The following is a 19527-nucleotide window of genomic DNA, read 5'->3' on the forward strand; positions in this document are numbered from 1 at the left end:
AGCTATGTGTCAGATCCAAACAAGGGTCCCGCGTTTAGGGTTAGGGTTTCCGCATCATGCCCATTAGGCAATGATGTCGCTGCCCTATGGGATGCACGTATGGCACATTGGCCATTTGTGTGCCACACACCACATGTGTGGACGTCCTTAATTAGAATTAGCACACAACAATTTTAACAAAGTATTTTTCTCTGAAAATAAAATTCTAAAAAATCATCTAAAATCGTGATAAATCAGTTTTATCATTTCTCATTAAAATATCATGGGCTGGCACTTCTCATAAATCTAGTGGGAAAAACAAGGTCCGATAGAATGTCGGGCTACATTATACTCCACTGGGCTAGACCCAAAAATCCAATCCAATTTCTCAGATCAACCCAATAGGCCCTTATTAGTCACAGACTTTAGTCCGGATATGAGTGGACCTATCAAAGCTAACAAATAGTTAGATGGACTTCAGGGTGTTCAGTGGATTACAGGTGCCCCCAAGGACATGCACTCTTGTGGATGTGGGGGTCCTTTCTCAGTACGCGTGCACAGTTCTGATAGGTCGATCTTACCTCATCAGAACGGCTTACCAAAGTGTGACTGTCTGTGCACACGCTGTGAGCAAGCTACATATGTCAGGGATTTGGGCTGATGTCCTCTTACAACCTAGCTATGCTCACATAGTGCTTATACACAACATGTCTCAAACAAACCGAGATCCATTGATCCCCAAGCCTTGGCTCTCACGACATGATGTGAACACTGTCATACCAACCTTGACTAGAGGAAAACCTTGAAACCTCTCGGTTCACAAGATCGTTCCAAGAACCTCACCTCATCCAATCAAATAGGGTCATTTTGGCTTATCCGGATCCTAGTACGCAAAGATACTCGTAGTCATTAGGTTCCTGGTCACTCCCACTGTGACTCTGAACCCATGTTGGAAAACCGATCAATCTAACCGGTAATCGCCCGGTTAGATCAGAGCCGGCTAGTGGCCGGTTCTGGTTTCAGGCGATTTTGGTGATCGAACGGTATTTTAAAAAACAAAATAAAAAAAAATATATAAAATCTCAAAAATAAGGAATTTGATTTGTAATACATTTTTTAATATTCTTTACATTATTGTAAAGATTAGAAATTGTTTTGGTCATTAATACTAACTTTTATATTTTCCCATCTTTCTCGGAAAGTTTTAAAAATACCCCTAGGCATTTTTAAAATCCATTTTTTTCATTAATTTTCAACTTCATTTGAATTTGTTTTGTTTTAATCATTCTTTATATGTTTTTCATATTTTAGTAGATTTTTTGTATCTTTTTTATTTTTTTAACAATTTTTTGACTGCCCTGGGACTTGCTCGGTTAGAACGGTTATATCGACCGGTTAGGCTGGTTAAACCGCTTTAGGCCCTATGTCCGATTAACCATTTCGGTTCGATTTTGCAAATAGTGCTCTGAACAATGCTGGCAGTGCACACATGGCCTTGAAAGGCTATATATGCAACAATGCTTGATGAGATCATCACCATGCTCAAAGAAGAGACTTCGTGAATCTGATAAATCTCAAACCTAACACCGGTTCATTAAAGAAAAAGAAGGACGTGGGCAAGAATAAGAGTAAGAGAGATGAGAATCAAAAGGGGGAAATTGGGCTTAAGAAAAGGGGGGACTTCAAGAATACGAAGTGTTATAATTGCAATAAGTGTAACACATAAGGAAATATTGCAAGGTGCGAAAGAATACAAATCCCAAGGGTGATGGGGAGCATGCTTGTGTGGTTGTTGAGACCAAGCTAGCTGATCTTAAAGAAGGATCCTGGTGTCTAAACTCAAGGATGCACTACTTAAGTGTCTAACACCAGGACGGTTTTCAAAATTTTAAACCTGTTTACCATGTGACTAGCATATCTTGATTGATGGAAATCAGAAAACAAAAATACTCGCTTTAGGGGATTACATCCTTTTGTTGGAAAACATAAAAAGCATGGTTCTAAAGATAACTCATTACACTCCAGACGTGAGACAGCTCGGTTTTGGTCTCTAGGTTTTTACTGGCAATAAGGTGGAAGTTAAATCGGGCCAAGAATTAGTTATGAATGGCCTTTTTGTAAATTGTTTTTTTACAATTGCAATAAAGAATCTATTTTCTGTGTCTCGTCCTTTGAAGATGCTAATAATGTATATATATGGCACATGAGATTGGGGCATATAAATCATAAGAGAATGGGGAGAGTAAAGAGAGAAGGATTACTGAGATTTAACCAAAGTATGTTAATCATGCATTCAAGGAAAGCTAGTTGAGATGTCCTTTGCAAAAGCTCAGAGAACTATTGGCATTTTAGATGTTCTCCATTGTAATAAATGTGGACCTACGAATCCATTAAGGCTGCAAGAGGTTCACTTTTATAGATGAGCACTTCCTTTTTGGCCATGTATATTTAATGAGTGAAAAGGCAGAAGCCCTAGAGTATTAGATTATAATGCCAAGGTATAGACCCAAACAGACTAGGAAATTAAGGTCCTAGAACCGATAGGGCGGTGAGTATTCCTCAAAGTTATTTAAGGAGTTCCTTACTAAGCATGGTAACATAGATCAATATTGTATGCCATGCACTCAACAGAAGGGGTAGCTAAGAGACGGAACAAGACCTTGGTGAAAATGGTGAGTGTGATGGGACATGCTAAGCTCTCCCTAAATTTTTGGGGGAGGCAGTATTAATAGCTGGTTATACTCTTAATCGGACTCCCACAAAAGCGGTCCTACTAACTTCTCATTAGATTTTCACTAGTTGTGCTTCGTCCATTGGGATGCTCGGCCTATGTGGATTCTCGTTGGCAATGCGCGTAATGGGGACCAAACACAAACATCTTGATTGGTGGTTCAAGGCCCAGTCGCAAACTAAGGTGAGTGATGGAGCCCACCATATCGCATGTAGTACCCAGATTCCTACCCATCCTGCTCTAGGTATCCAAATAGTGCACACTCCCAGTCAATCTGAGAGTAATAAATGGGCATAAAAGCATGAGGAAGCATAGATGGGGAGCACGTAGCAAGCTTTTAATAAAAATTAAGTTTTTAGGCATTTTAAGGCTACAAACCCCCATTAAATGCATGCGATAGTTTGGCAGACTGAATTGAAAGTTTTATGGGTCATGAACATGAGCATGGAGCTGGAACAGGAAATTATAAATCTCTTGTTTATTGGATTTGAAAGGATAGAAAATGTAGAGTTGATGCCATTGACTTAGGGGCAAGTCATATAGTTGATAAATAACTGTTCCAAACGAAAGAATATAGAGCATTTTTGAAGTGATAGGGGTCATTTATAAATTATGAAGTTATATTATGAATACTCAAGCCTTGTATAGCTAGGAATTCTTAGTTGTTGCAAGTTTCCAATGTGATGCAGCCCAGAATACTGCTCTCGAGTATTTAGATAAGAGAGACGAGCTTAAAGTTTACAAGAGGAACCGCAGAAAATCAAAATAGTCATTGAATCTATTCTTGAATGTCTTTTATTTATTTCTTGAGTCATTTTATTTACTTAGGGGCATAAGTGGTAATTTCTAGAGTCTTTTATGTCTTTTTAGTCACTTAAAGTCTTTTATAATAAATGGCCCGGATTAGGTTAGTTGGATGGCCATGATTAAGTCTTATTTATGGTTTTCTTGTATGAGAGATGTACTCAAGCATAATGAAGCATCGTGCTATGGATTTTTTTCAAAACCCTGGAGCAGCAAGTGCTTCTTTTGTCTTTGATTTTTGGACCTTTTTTTAATTTTGGATTTTCCCTATCTTCTTCTTTGCTAACCTTAGCTCCAAGCTACTAGGTTTGCGTCACAAAGGGTGTGAGGAAAAGGTTTGCATGTTTTCATTGCAGCCTGCTCTAATTCATTGATTATTATTCATTTGTTTTCACTGTAGTTCTGAGTGAGGGAAGTTGAATGGTTCATATTATTCATTTTTAAATTTTCAAATAAGGTCAATGATTAAGATTGATTTTATTGTGTGTATGGGTCCTATTTTTATGGTTAATTCATTGGCAGCTCACATACTGGGATTGTTGATCTTAAATAACAAATGTATATAAGCAAACTCCATATTTCTTTGGCAAGCTTTCCCATACTTGATGTTTTTTGTTGTATTCTTATATGATTTTGTAAATAAAAACTTGGTTTGATTGTCTGACTTCTTTGGAGTCCCGTATTTGCAGCCGCTTGTATCTGGTGCTGCCCTAGGATTGGAGGGGCAGGTATGCATTTCAGCACTTGCCAATTATTATTGTACATGTGATAATTGACTTAAAGAGGAAACAAAGTTCTTTTTATACTATTGAGTATCTAAAGACTTCTTTGAGAATCTACTATAAGCTTAAAACTATTTCATTATCATTTGTTTGAAATGCTTGTAAATGAGTTTTAGTTTCCCAGGATGTTAATTTACTTGCTTTTTTTATCTCTTCATGAGTTTTACTCCTTGACAGCTAACAGTTTACCATCATAAAGGAGGACCATGCTATAGATGTTTATTTCCTTCACCACCTCCTCAAGCAGCATGCCAAAATTGTTCTGACAGTGGAGTTCTTGGAGTTGGTAATTCCTTATTTTGGCAAGAGCTTGTCATGCTAAATGATTTATGAGCTCTTTTACCAATGTGCTCTAAGACAAGCAAATTATTGGCGCAGAAAAATTTAATTAGAGAACTTGTGTACTTTGGACTGTTAATTCTGATTATTAGAAATCCGTGTAGAAAAACTTTTAGTTCATGATGCATTAAATGTCAGATGGTTTCCGTGCCTCATGTCTATAACTTCTGGATGACTGTAGGACTTGTCCTTTTTAGTATGATTTGACTGTTAGGGGGAAAAGGGAGGTTAATTTCTATCTATTTGTTCAAAATTTAGTTCTGGATCTATTTATTTAAAGAAAAAAGGTAATGTAATTCTATATCTAGGTGATAGGTTTTATTATCATGTTTCTGGCAGGTTTCTGTTCAAATGTGGAAATTTAATTTTCAGCAAATTGATTTCTTGACTCATTGCCAAAATAAATTTCTTTAAAGTATTTGGTTAATAATCCCAGGATGACTTAAATTGAAAATTTTTAGGTTAACCAGGTTACTTTCATACTCCCTAGAGATCAAATGTAAAGGACTAAAGGATCCTGCTCTTCCTTTCCTTGAAAGCTCACTCTAATCTCATAAGGACCACATTAAAGTGTGAGATCATATGTACATGTAAATATGAGGACTCATTATCCATGCTTAGTTTTTATATTGCAAGGTACCAAACATGCTTGTTGAATGTTCAATACGAATACAAATAATGTTTTCCTTTTATTGTTTTATTTTTAGCTTTCGAGAAAACATCTGCTCATGTGCGCATCAGTTATTTGAAAAGACTCCTTTGGTAAAACCAATTATGATATAGCTCCAACAAAAACCAAAGTGTTACAATGCACATTCAAATGAAATTTAAAATTCAGCATGCTAATGACTTGTGCAAATTTTTTTGTGCATGTGCATGTGCATGTATCCTTAGTATGCAATCGTTAAAATAAATCATGATCTCATTTGACAAAGCAAATCGAGCATACATGATAGTAAATATGAGGTAAAATTCACTTTGCAGATAATACGAACCCTACAAGATTTTACCCTATTTATTTTTCTTATGTAAGGCTCAAATTAAAATTAGGGCTTTAGATGTCTGATATAGAACTGTATTAATTGTTTGAATATGATAATGTTTTGTTGGTACGTGTGTGGCCATGGGGCCTCACATGTGCCACATATTTCTTTTTTACTCTAATCAATGTTTTTCCTTAAAATACTATGTATTAATTAGTGTTTGGTCTTTTAGAGAGAGAAAATCCTTTTTTCAACAAATAGTGGATAACTCCCTATCTCCTAGTATTGAGGACCACTTCTCACAGATTCCAGGATCCAAAGTTGAAAGTTGGAGAACAGCCTCCTCCCATCCCTCTATAAGTTAGGGTTTCATGGTCATGGGGAGACACAGAGAAACAAAAGCTATTATCAATCGTTCTGGAAAAGCCATGGCTCTTTGCGATTTACAATCCAACGGCGCTCTCTATCAATACCTGGGATTTTTGGCAGATTCTCCCCGTTGAAGTTCAACTTTGGTATCAAAGCTGAAATTTGCCAACATGCTGTTGAGATTTCCCACTCTCTATTTTATGCTCCTTGCAATCGCCCAAATCGTCACTTCTCTCTCTAACCATCTACTGCCGTCACTTCTCTCTCTAACCATATGTTGAAATTGACACTCTCTCTCACTACCGATGTAAACAAAATTTATGTGGATCTTATATTAGGCAAGAGGCAAGAGGGGCAAAGTGACATAAATTCACTGCATTACAATGAATTTCTATGAAAGGAGGATTTCTTCTTTGTCCATCACCGTTAAGGGATTTTCTCTTCTAGGGCTGCAAGCGCATCAACGTTTTCCACTATTAAGAACCCGGTGGTGTGTAGCTAGTCTCACGCGTTCTCCTCCCTCAGCTCTATAACCAATCCCATCAAGGCCTTCGGCTAAGTGGTTTCGGCCAACTCCTGACATGGAGAGGGCACATCTGACCAAGCGCACCTGACTATCATACATCAAATTTGTTCGTACGTATGTTATCTCAATGCATCATTTTTTTTTCCTCTTTACCTAATATTAATTGTTTTTGTGCAAAAACAATTTTGTTAATCTCATTCATCCATAAAATGCTGCTGTAATTTGAGAGAGAGAGATAGGGCTATAGCTGAAATTTTAGAGAGACAAAAAAACACATAATTGCTGCTAAAAATAAGTGCATAAAAAAAAGCCAGGTTCTATTTCCTCAACATATTAGTCTGATTTATAGATTTATCAATTTATTTATTTTATCTTGCATGCTTGGTTGGTAGTTGAGGGATATTTCTTTTATGGATATTTTATTTACATCATAATCTTTCCTTACTTTCATAATTTCCCTATGCTATGGTCTATTTTGAGTAGGTAAAATTTCATGCTCATGATTTTGTAAACTGATTTTCTTAATTGTGGTCCATATTTTGTTGAGAATAACAAATATTGTCTATTGTAAACAATTACATTAGACTCTCTCATATTGATATAAATATTTTCTAACATCAGTCTTGCTACCTTTTGCTTCCTCTCTCTAGAATGTGAAGCTTTATAGTTCATGAACTTGTATAAAGTACTTTGCTGCCAAAATCTAGGCTCTTGCATCACACCAGTGTGCACATAAATTGTTCTAGAGAATTCTTCATTGAGGTTGCAGCCCATAAAGAGTCGGCAACCTATTGATTTGACTAGCAGATAATCCATTCTAAAACACAAAATTAATTTAATTTTTAGCTCCATTTGCCTATATTTTATACCTTTTAATTTTAAACACCTCTAAAACTTAAAATGGCATCTAGGCTTGTGATGGCATAACTCTCAAAACTTGAAAAACTCAACGGAACTAATTTTCCTATGTAGAATAGAAAAATTGGATACATTCTCTGCCAAGATAGGGTGGATTATGTTCTAGATACAAACCCACCACTTTTAGAGCCTAATGCCAATGATCAAGCCTGAAGGCGATTTGACAAATAGTTAGAAGATGATAAAATAGCTAGGATTACTATGTTGAGTTTTTTGGAGGATGACTTAATTAAAGTTTTTGAAGACCACGCCATAGCCCGAAGTATGATGAGTGCCATATCTGAAAAGTATGAGACCACTTCAGAGACCCATGTGCAATTATTATTAGAAAAGTATAAGTCTTGCAAAATGAAGGAATCAGACTCAGTGACCGAGCATGTCAACAAAATGACAGTGCTCGTAAATAACCTTGCTACGGCCTGGAATGCAGTCCCTGACCACATGCAAGTGTCCATTGTCCTTAACAGTCTCCGTCCATCTTGGGAGCTTGTTGTAATGGCATTGAACCACTTTGTACAAGGGATAATTTTGTTGAATCTTCCCATGCACCTCAGTATTGAAGCGGGGAGAAGAATAAGAAAGACGTCAAATGAGCTCCACTTTGCTCAAAAGTTCATCATCTCAAATTCCCAAGAAACCTTACAATAATCAGAACAATAACAATAATAGATATAAGGGAAACGGGAAAAATTTAAAAAATCAAAGGAATAAGGTTGACAAGGCATGTTTTTATTGTAAAGAAGCTGGGCACTTCAAGTTTGATTGTCCTAAACTGAAAAATAAAAATTGAAACTAGATAACAACAATGCTCGAAATAATAATTATCAAAATAAAAGAAAGGACTTCATCTGCGTGGTTCTAGAATCATTAGTTGCCGACCATGATCTGAGGAATTGGTGGGTCAACTCAGCCCCTATTCGACATGTCTCGAGGACCAAGGATGTATTCACCGAGTTGAGGGAGATCGTAGCCGGTAACCAACAGATTTATATGGGAAATGACACCAATTGTAATGTACTTGGTGTCAGTACTTTTAAGCTGTATCTACTTGGAGGTGCAAATCTTTTACTTATTGATACTTTGTATGTAGCCAATATGAGGCGTAGTTTGATTTCTGTTCCTAGGCTAGACGACAATAGTCATGAAATAAGGTTCTGGTCTGGTCGGGTAATCCGTGGTAAAAATTCTCGAGCATTGGTGTATGGCACTAAATTTGAACCAATTGAATATTAATAAAAATTCATCTTATTTTGGTTATATTGATGGTTCCTTTGATGTTTATGTGTGTGTGAATGATTCATATTTATGGCGTTTAAGATTAGGAGATATAAATAAAGATAAAATGAACAAAAATGGTTAAAAGAGGTTTCCTCCCCAACTTAGGGGAGATTGTGTTCAAAACATGCGAGCCTTGTATTTCTAGTAAATGAATTAAGAAGCCTTTTCCTAAAGGAAAAAGGTATGCTGAGCTACGTAGTATAATTTACTCTTATATATGTGGCCCATTAAATGTAAAAACACATAGAGTTATGGAATATTTCATGACATTTATAGATAATTATTTTTGTTATGGATATGTATAATTAATTAGTAGAAAGTCTGATGCATTATAAACATTTAAAGAATATAAAACTGAGGTAGAAAACCAACTAGGGAGACATTAAAATTCTTAAAACATATAGAGGAGGTGCATACTGCTCCGACTTATTTACCGAATTTTGTAACGAGGATGGTATAATTCACCAAACTACATGCCATATACACCACAACCAAATAGTGTAGCCGAAAGAAGAAATAGTACTCCAATGGACGTAGTTAGGTCAATGATGAGCTCTTCAAATTTATCACCTCATTTTTGGGGTGAGACTCTCAACACTACAATGTACTTTATTAATTGTGTTCCAACTATATTCATAGACTTGACCCCTTATGAATTATGGACTGGTAGGAAATTTAACCTTACTATCTTGAAAGTTTGGGGTTTAAAAAAGGGAATAAGTTCAAAAATATTTTCAAAGCATGTAGCTTTGTTGAGATTTAGGAACATCTAAGTCAGGAACTCTCAAATGGGATATTTTTTCTTTGATTTTTTTAGGAAGAGCCGCATTAGTTTGAAAAACCCCATGACATGACTTTGGATGATTTTTTGTGTCTAGAGATACATAAACGCATTAGCGTGAAAATCCTCATGTCAAGGATATGCTCGGAAAGGTTAAACCCCCTAAGTGGCACAAACTTTATAATATATCATTGTATTTGACCCTTATGACCAAGTGGAAGATGAAGGTACATATGTGTGGCCATGGGGCTTCACATGTGCCACATATTTTTTTTAATCTAATTAATGTTTGTCTTAAAAATATTATGTATCAATTAGTGTTTTTCTTTAAAAAGTCTTTTAGAGTAAGAAAATTTTTTTTCCAACAAATAGTGGATAACTCCTCATCTCCTAGGTTTGGAGGGTTGCTTCTCAGAGATTCTAGGAAGGAAAGCCGAATGTTGGAGAACGACCTCCTTCCATCCCTCTATAAGTTAGGATTTCATGAGTATGGAGAGACATAGAGAAACAAAAGCTATTCTCAACCATTTTGGAAAGCCTCGGCTCTCTGCGATTTATAGTCCAACGACGCTCGCTATCAATACTTGGGATTTTTGGCGGATTCTCCTCTTTGAAGTTCAACATTAAGTGTTGAAGTTTAAAGGAGAGTGGATGAAACCTGCTAAAAATCTAGAATATTTAAAGGGAGTGTCATTGGACAGTAAATCGCGGAGAGTCGGGGCTTTTCTAAAACAATGGAGAATTGCTTTTTGTTTTCCTGCATCTCTCCATGGTCATGAAACCCTTACTTATTGAGAGATGGGAGGTAGTCGTTATCCAACGTTTGACTTTCCTTCCTGGAATCTCTTAGAAGTGGCCCTCAATACATGGGAGATGGGGATCTATCCACTATCTATTGGAAAAATGATTTTCTACTCTCTAAAAAACCTTTTAAAGACAAATACTAATTAGTACATAATATTTCTAGGAAAAGCATTAATTAAATAAAAACAAATGTGCACATGTGAGACCCCATGGGTGGCCACACATACCAACATTTTCCACTTGGCCATGAAGCCCTAATACATTGAAATATCATAAAGTCTGTACCACTTAGTGGTTTAACTTTTATGAACATATCCTTGTCTTGAAGCGTTTCAAGCTAGTGCAGTTATGCATCTCATAACATAAAAATATCCAAAGTCATGTCATGGGGTTTTTTCACGCTATTGCGGCTTTTTCTCTCATGACCAAGGAATCCAAGAAAAACATCCTATTTTGAAGTTCCCGACTTCGATGTTCCTTAGTCCTATCAAAGCTACATGCTTTGAAACTATGTCTACACTTAATCCCTTTGTAAAAGGGTCTGCAGTCATATCTGATGATGAGAAATAACTTATTTCATTCTTTTAAATGATATCATAAATATATTGATAATCAATTTCAATATGCTTACCCTTGGAACTATAGGCTCCATTCTAATTGATAAATGGCAACCTGATTATCACAAAAAAATTCACTGGTCTGTCGGCTATATCCAGTGTCAAATAATTTATGAAGCGTTTAATCTAGACCGTATAAGTTGTAGCAACGCTATAAGCAATATACTTGGCTTCCATAGTATATCGTGCTACGCAATCTTGTTTTCGGTACACCAAGAAAAACATTCACCTCCAAAGAAGAATACAAGTCCCGAGGTTGATTTTCTAACATCTGGGTCGCTTGCAAAGTTTGCATCAAAGTACCCAATAACCTCTAACTTGTCAGCTGGGATGCACAATTTATAGTTTTTAGTTTTCTGGATATACCTGAGTATCTTTTTTACGCCTTGCCAATGAATACTCTGAAATCTATTGACAAGACCATATACGTGATTCAAATCAGGCCTTGTACACATCATGGCATAATTTACATCCTACAACTTGAGCATATGGAATTCTTTCCATTTCAGCTTTGTCACTGTCATTTGATGGACACATTTTCTTTGACAATATCAAGCCTTTGCAAACGGGTGTATCTTTGGGTTTACAATTTTCATCTTAAATCTCTTTAAAATATTTTCTAAATAATTTTCTTGAGATAAACATAAGAGTCTTGAACTTCCATCTCATGTTAGCTTAATGCCTAGTAGATATGAAGCTTCTCCCATGTCTTTCATCTCAAAGTGGTATGGTTAATCATGCTAATATCATTACCAGCTAGCAAAATATCTTCTATATATAAGGATAAGAGAACAAAATTACTCCCACTATTCTAGACATATACACAATGGTCTAATCTATTGGCTACATAACCAATTTAAGTGATGCGTTATGAAAGGTTAAATGCCATTGCCGAGAAGACTGTTTTAGACCATATAAAGATTTCTTAAGTTTGTATATTTTTTCTTCTTGGCCTTTAATTACATATTCTTCTAGTTGTTTCATGTATAGATCTGTTTTTAACTATCCATTCAAGAAAGCTGTTTAAATGTCCATTTGAAATAATTCTAGATCATAATATGCAACTAATGCTGAGATGATTCTAATATATGAAAATTTGGCTACTGGCAAATAAGTCTCTACATAATCTAAATCTTTTAGCTACCAACCTAGCTTTATATTAATCTATGGATCCATTTGCATTGAGCTTTTTTTTAGGACCCATTTGCACAACCAATAGCTTTTCTATCTTTAGGGAGGTCAACCAACTCTCAAATTTGACTCCTTTTACCAATGATGATTTGACCATACCTAAACCTTATTTCATAAACCTTGTCGTCTAGCCTAGGTACAGAAATCAAATTGCACCTCATATTGGGTGCATGCAAAATATTAGTAAGTAGGAGATTCGTTCCTCCAGGTATACACATTAGATGTCCCGATATCAAGTACATTACAATAGGTGCCATATGTCATATAGATCCGCTGGTTACCGACTGCGATCTCTCTCAACTCTGCAAATCCATCTTTGGTCCTTGAGACATATTGAGTGGAAGCTGAGTCGACCCACCAATTCCTTAGGTCATGGTCGACAACTAATGATTCTAGGACTACACAGATCAAGTCCATTGTTTTATTTTGATTATTGTTATTCTTTCCAGCATTATTGTTAGTCAAGGTCCTATTTTCATTTTTTAGCTTAAGACAATTAAACTTGATGTGCTCAATTTCTTTACAATAAAAACATGTCTTCTCAACCATATTATTTTGATTTTTAAAATTTTTCCCCTTTCCCTTATACCCATTATTGTTATTATTTTGATTATTGTAGGTTTCTTGAGAATTTAAGAAAGTGAACTTTGAGCAAAGTAGAGTTCATTTGGCTTCTTTCGCATTCTTCTCTCAGCTTCAACATTGAGGTGCATGGGAAGATTTAACATGGTTATCCCTTGTGCAAAGTGGTTCAATGCAATTACAGTCGGCTCCCACTAAGGAGGGAGACTGTTAAAGACAATAGACACTTGCATGCGATCAGGGACTGGATTTCTGACTGCAACAAGGTCCTTTGAGAGCACTATCATTTTTTTTGACATGCTCGGTTACTGAGTCAAATTTCTTCCTTTTGTAATAGTTAATACTTTTCTACTAATAATTGCACATGGGTCTCATAAGTGGTTTCATATTTTTCAGATAGGGTACCCCAACATACTTCAAGCTGTGGTTTGACTAGTGGCATTAGGCTCTAAAACTGGCGGTTCTGTATCGAGAACATAATCCACGCTTTCTTGGAAGAGAATGTATCCATTTTTTTTTTTCACATAGGGAAATTAGTTCCATTGAGGTTTTCAAGTTTTGATAATTTTGCCATTACTAGCCTAGATGCCATTTTAAATTTTAGATTTGCCTAAAATTAAAAGGTATAAAATTTAGGTAAATTGAGCTAAAAAATTGAATTAAGATTTGTGTTTTAGAATGGATTGTCTGCTAGTCAAATCAATAGGTCATTGACTCTTTATGGGTTATAAATTCATTGAAGAATTCTCTTGAACAGTTTACTTGTGTACTTTGTTACGCAAGAACCTAGATAAAAATACGGCAGCAAAGTACTTTATGCAAGTTCTTGCTCTATAAAGCTCAATATTCTAAAGAGAGGAAGCAGGAGGGCACAAGACTGATGTCAAAATCAATATGAGACAGTCTATTTTTGTTGTTTACAATATTTGTTATTCTAAACAAAATATGGACCATAGTTAGAAAATTAGTTTACAAAATCAAGAGCATGAATTTTACCCACTCAAAATAGACCATAGCATAGGGAAAGTATGCAAATAAGGAAGATTCTGATGCAAATAAAATATCCTTTATAAAAATGTCCCTAAAGTACTAATCAAGCATGCAAAGATAAAATGAATAAATAAATCAGAGGAATATGTAGAGGAAATAGAAGCTGATTTGCTTTTATTTTTTATATGCACTGATTTTTAGCAGCAGTTGTGTATCTTTGTCTCTCTCTAAAGTTTGTGCACTAGCTCTATTTCTCTCTCAAAAATACAACATTTTATGGATGATTGAGATTGTCGAAAATATTTTCGCATGGAAACAATTAATAATAGTTTAAGAAATTTTTTTTTTTGATGTATTGAGATAATATACGTTTGGCCACATGGAACGTAGGAACGTGTACAGGTAAGAGTATGGAGTTAGTGGATACAATGAGACTAAGGAGATCAAACATAGCTTGTCTACAAGAAACTAAATGGAAAAGAGACAAAACTAAAGAAATAGATGGGTATAAACTATGGTATACAGGAAAGGATAATAATAGAAATGGCGTAGGTATAATAGTAGATGAAGATTTAAAATATAAAGTAGTTATCGTTAAAAGAATAGGTGATAGGCTCTTATTAACTAATCTTGTATTAGGTGAGGAGATAATTAACGAAATTAGTGCGTGTGCACCACAAGTAGGATTAAATTATATAATTAAGAGACAATTTTGGGAGGGCATAGATGGAATAGTCCAAGACATACCAAATGAAGGACCTTTTTAGGTGGGGACCTAAATGGTCATGTAGGAAAGGCTAGTAGAGGATATGAAGGGGTACATGGGGGATATGGGTTTGGGGAAAGAAATATGATGGGTCAGACTATTCTAGATTTTGCTAAGGCCTACGACCTAGCAATAGCAAACACTTACTTTAAAAAGTGAGACGAACATTTAATAACCTATAAAAGTGGAACACATAAAAGCTTGATAGACGTCTTCCTAAGTTAAGAAGGTAGATCAATCATTATGTAAAGACTGCAAGGTTATCCTAGGAGAGAGTTTGATTACCCAACATAGGCTCGTGATCATGCACGTCTGCATAAAGACATGGACGAGATGGGTTGAAAGTAATGGCATCCAAGAACTAGGCGGTGAAATTAAAAAAATGAGAAAATTTACTTATTTAGGGATAAGTTAATTGAAGAAGGAAAATGGAACTTTGAACATGACGTCAATGTAATATGGAATGAGATGGCTGATTGTATCAAGAAAGTGGCAAAAGAAGTTTTAGGGGAAAAGAAACTTCGATAAGGAAACTTGGTGGTGGAATGATGAGGTTCAGAAGGCCATTAGCAAAGAATGATCATGTTATATAATTTGGCAATGTAATAGAAACAATCAAAACTTAGAAGAATATAAAAATACTAAGAAAAATGCTAGATAAATAGTAAGTAAAGCTAAACTTGAGGCATATGATAATCTATATAATAAATTGAGAACAAGAGATGGTGAAAAATATATTTTCAAATTAGCAAACATAAGAGCGAAAAAGTGTAGGGATTTAAACCATATTAAATGCATTAAGAGTGAGGATCAAAGGGTCTTGGTAAAGGATGATGAGGTCAACGCAAGGTGGAGAGTCTATTTTCAAAAATTATTAAACGACAAACAAATTGGGAACATAGTGGTAGAAGGGTTGTTAGTACAAGTGACGATGGAAGTCATCGATACCTTCGTAGGATTAGGATGTCGGAAGTGAAAGAAGCTTTGAAAAACATGAAGATAGGAAATGCTTGAGGACCAGATGGTATCCCGATAGAGGTTTGAAAGTGCATGGGGGTGATTGGCTGACAAAGCTGTTCAACAAGGTGTTGAGAACAATGAAAATGCCAGACGAATAAAGGAGACATACAGAATTGTACAAACTATTGAGAGATCAAGCTTATGAGACATACTATGAAGCTTTGGGAAAGAGTTATTGAGCAACGACTAAGGAATGAAACAAGTGTATCTGAAAACCAATTTGGTTTTATGTCAGATGACATAGTTTTGATTGATGAGACCCGAAACGACGTCAGCACAACGTTAGAACTTTGGAGGGATGCTCTAGAATCCAAAGGTTTTAAAATTAGTCAGACTAAAACAGAGTGTATGGAGTACAAATTTAGTAATAATAGGATTTGAGACGTGGAGATGTGCAACTGGAATTTTATGTGATCGCCGCCTATCAATGAGGCTGAAGGGCAAGTTCTATTAGACAACGGTGAGATCAACTTTGCTCTATGGGGTGGAATGTTGGGCGGACAAAAAATAATATACCCATAAAATGAGTGCAGCAGAGATGAGAATGTTGAGATAGATGAGTGGCAAGATAAGAAGGGATAGAATTCGCAATGAATCTATTCGAGAGAATTTAGGCGTGACACCATTAGGCGATAAAATGAAAGAGAGTAGACTTAGGTGGGTTGGTCATGTGTGGCGTCGATCAAGTACAACACATGTTGGGCCCAAAACGATTTGGTTGGAAGTAGTCCAAAAAGATATGGGTACTTATGGTCTCACTGAGGATATTGCCTCTAATAGAGCAGAATGGTGATTCAAGATTCATGTAGCCGACCCCAATTAATTGGAAAAAAGCTAAAATGCTGATGATGATAATGAGATAATATACGTACTCACAAAAGAAACACACGAGCCTGTCACCCAAGCAAGGGCCTGCAAAGTGGCTGGAGTGATTAAGAGAAAAGCACGGCCTTGTCACCCAAGCGCGGGTGTGCAAAGTGGCTGGACGGATTAGTCAGGTGGCGCTTAGTCTGATGTGCCCTCTCCAAGCCAGGAGTTTGCCGAACCTACGTGCAGCCCTTAGTAAACTTCTTTTAATTGAAATTCATTGCATTTTCAGTGAATTTATGTTACTCGACCCCTCCTCCTCCCTCTTGCTTAATAAGAAACCATGAATGCTTAATAAGATAACCACGAAAACTCCTCCCTCCTGCCTAATAACGAAACCACGAATGCTTGATCGCGTTGATACCAGTGTTGAAATTTAAAGGAGATTAGATGAAACCTGCAAAAAATCCTAGATATTGAAAGGGAGCATCATTGGATTATAAATCACAGAGAGTAAGGGCTTTTCCAAAACGATTGAGAATTAACTTTTTGTTTCTCTGTATATTGCCATGACCATGAAACCCTAACTTATAGAGAGATAGGAGGAGATCGTTCTCCAACGTTTGACTTTCCTTCCTGGAATCTTTGAGAAGTGGCGCTCAATACCTTGGAGATGGGGAATTATCCATTATCCATTGGAAAAGTGATTTTCTCTCTCTAAAAAACCTTTTATAAGATAGATACTAATTAATATGTAATATTTTTAGGGAAAACATTAATTAGATGAAAAAGAAATATGTGGACTTCAACAAAATCACAACCCTCAATCTATGATGCTTTGGCAACCTGCCATGGTGGCCCACCATTGTAACTCACCACTACCATTGACAAGCCCACCAAATATAATGGGTGACCCTCATTGCACTTGTTTATGTGTATGTGCAAAAAGCTTCTCACAATTTGATTTGCCCCTGAGCATTATTTACAATATCCTAATTCTACGAGGAAGAACACCAGTAGTGATGATGATCCCTATGAATTCTAAAATTGTTGGGGTTTTGTGCACTTTAAAGCCCACGAGAGCATGTAAAGTAGAATTATAGTGGATTATGCACTTCAATCTGACTGTGTTGTGTTTGTTGATTGACTTAGAGTTAGGTGGGGTATGGTCTTGGTCATGTCCAAAACTCCTTCCACTGGGCATATGCATTACTGTAGAGGGTTTTCAAAGGGTCATCTCTTATGGAAGTTGGAGAGATGCTGAGGGATGGTGATGGAGGGAAAAATTGTTCTTATTCTTTATTTTTATTCAACTTTAAAGGATGTATATTATAATTTGCTTTTAGGGCTTATTTTTAGGGTTTTTAGTTTCTTAGGGTTCTAGGGTTTTTATATTTTTTTTGTTTATTTCATGGGATCTTGATGCAGAGAGAAAATTGAGGGAATAAAATTAGCAAGAAACAAGCCAAACACAAGCAATTTTAAAGAAACTCTAAGGCTTTCTCCCACTTAGGGCTCAAGCTTTAAGCTTCTTTTGCAAAACAAAGTCTTTCTTTTCTTAGAGAGGAATACATGAATCACTCTTCAGCTCATCCATGTGCTTATTTATATTTGATAAATTATTGTTTCGGACGATATTTGTCCATACAATTAATTTTTGACCAAAAGGTCCTAACTTAAGTATAACTTGAAACTAAACTCCCTAACTTTAATTAAAATATCTAAAAACTCCCTAACTGGTCCAACAATAAAATAAATAAAAGAAACTATAAAAACCCTAAAATTCCTAAAAACAAAAAATCCTAAAACCAAAATCAAAATATACATCCTATCAAATTGAATAGAAATTAAAAATAAGTATAATTTTGCCCTCCATCAGAGCTATTCACAAGTACTATTCATGGGTTCTATGCACAAAGGTAAACTTGTCATTACAAAATTTAAGTTTAAGTTAAGATATATATATATATATATATATATATATATATATATATATATATATATATATATATATATATACATTTGGTACGTCAATGAATGCGCCGATTGCCTGGATTATCCAGGCATTTTTTCAACGGCAGGATGGGCAGCCGCTTGGGTTAACATAAAAAAACGCATGCGCCCAATGACAATTAATACCATGTCAGGCTGATGCGCCGCCGTAAGGGAATGTTTAGCAAAATACGCGAGATGGGCAATTAATGCCATCTCAACGTTCCCCTCTCTCTCTAAAACGTTTCCATCCTCTATCTCTTACTAACTCTCTCTCCCCCACGCAAACCAATTGCCTTTCCACCTGGCCTCCCTGCACTCACTTTCCAAGCACCCTCTATTTCTCTTTAACTCTCTCTCTCCTCCACCCAAACCAAACTCTCTCTCCAACCAAAACATCTCCCACCTCCCTTGGCGCATTCTCTATCTCTCTCTAACTCTCTCTCTCCCCCACCCAAACCAATGGCCTTTCCACTTGGCCTCTTTGCGCTCTCCTAGCACCCTCTATTTCTCTCTAAATCTCTCTCTCCCCTCCCAAACCTCTACTCTCCACCTGGCCTCTTTGCACTCTCTCTCCAACCAAAACATCTGCTGTCTCCATTGGCGCACCCTCTATCTATCTCTAACTCTCTCTTCCCCACCCAAACCAATCGCCTTTCCTCCTGGCCTATTTGCACTCTCTCCAACCAAACATCTCCCGCCTCCATTGGTGCACCTTCTATCTCTCTCTAACTCTCTCTTTCTCCCCCACCCAAACTAGTCGCTCAAAACAGGCCATTGGCGCACCCTCTATCACTCTAACTCTCTTTCCCTCACCCAAACTAGTCGCCCAAAACAGGCTATTGGCGCACCCTCTCTCTCTCAAACTCTCTCTCCCCCACCCAAACCAGTCGCCCAAAACAGGCCATTGGCGCACCCTCTCTCTCTAACTCTCTCTTCCCCAACCAAACCAGTCGCCCAAAACAGGCCATTGACGCACCCTCTCTCTCTCTAACTCTCTCCCCCACCCAAACCAGTCGCCCAAAATAGGCCATTGACGCACCCTCTCTCTCTCTCTCTCCCCCACCCAAACCATCCTGGCCAATAATTTCATTTTGTTTGATTGAAACTATGGGCGAGGTTCTGGTATGCATCTTCGCTGTAATTTTTTTTTGGGTTGTTTGGATGTGGAAGTAATGGTAACTATATTCGCCATATAATTTCATTTTGTTTTCCTTTATAATATGGTCCTACATTTTAGCCTATAATTTATGTTTATCAGCTTTAAT

At 36.5% G+C, this 19527-nt stretch overlaps 1 protein-coding gene across 4 annotated transcripts in view; it reads left to right on the plus strand.

The window, feature by feature from the left end:
- Positions 1-19527, plus strand: part of CNX5 (co-factor for nitrate, reductase and xanthine dehydrogenase 5) — a 75434-nt gene that overhangs the window by 34099 nt on the left and 21808 nt on the right. The window contains exons 7-8 of one of the 4 annotated variants that reach the window (XR_016042704.1): positions 4204-4242; positions 4474-6627. Coding sequence is in view for 1 of the 4 variants with exons in the window: in XM_006829420.4 (XP_006829483.2) it covers positions 4204-4242; positions 4474-4582 (148 nt within the window). In the remaining 3 variants the exon portion in view is untranslated. The remainder of the gene's footprint in view (positions 1-4203; positions 4243-4473; positions 6628-19527) is intronic. The other 3 variants (XR_016042705.1, XM_006829420.4, XR_016042706.1) reach the window with 3 other exon arrangements.

The sequence above is a fragment of the Amborella trichopoda genome, chromosome 10 (genome assembly GCF_054954075.1).
Source record: "Amborella trichopoda isolate Santa Cruz 75 chromosome 10, AtrichopodaSantaCruz75HAP2 v2.0, whole genome shotgun sequence".
NCBI lineage: Eukaryota > Viridiplantae > Streptophyta > Magnoliopsida > Amborellales > Amborellaceae > Amborella > Amborella trichopoda.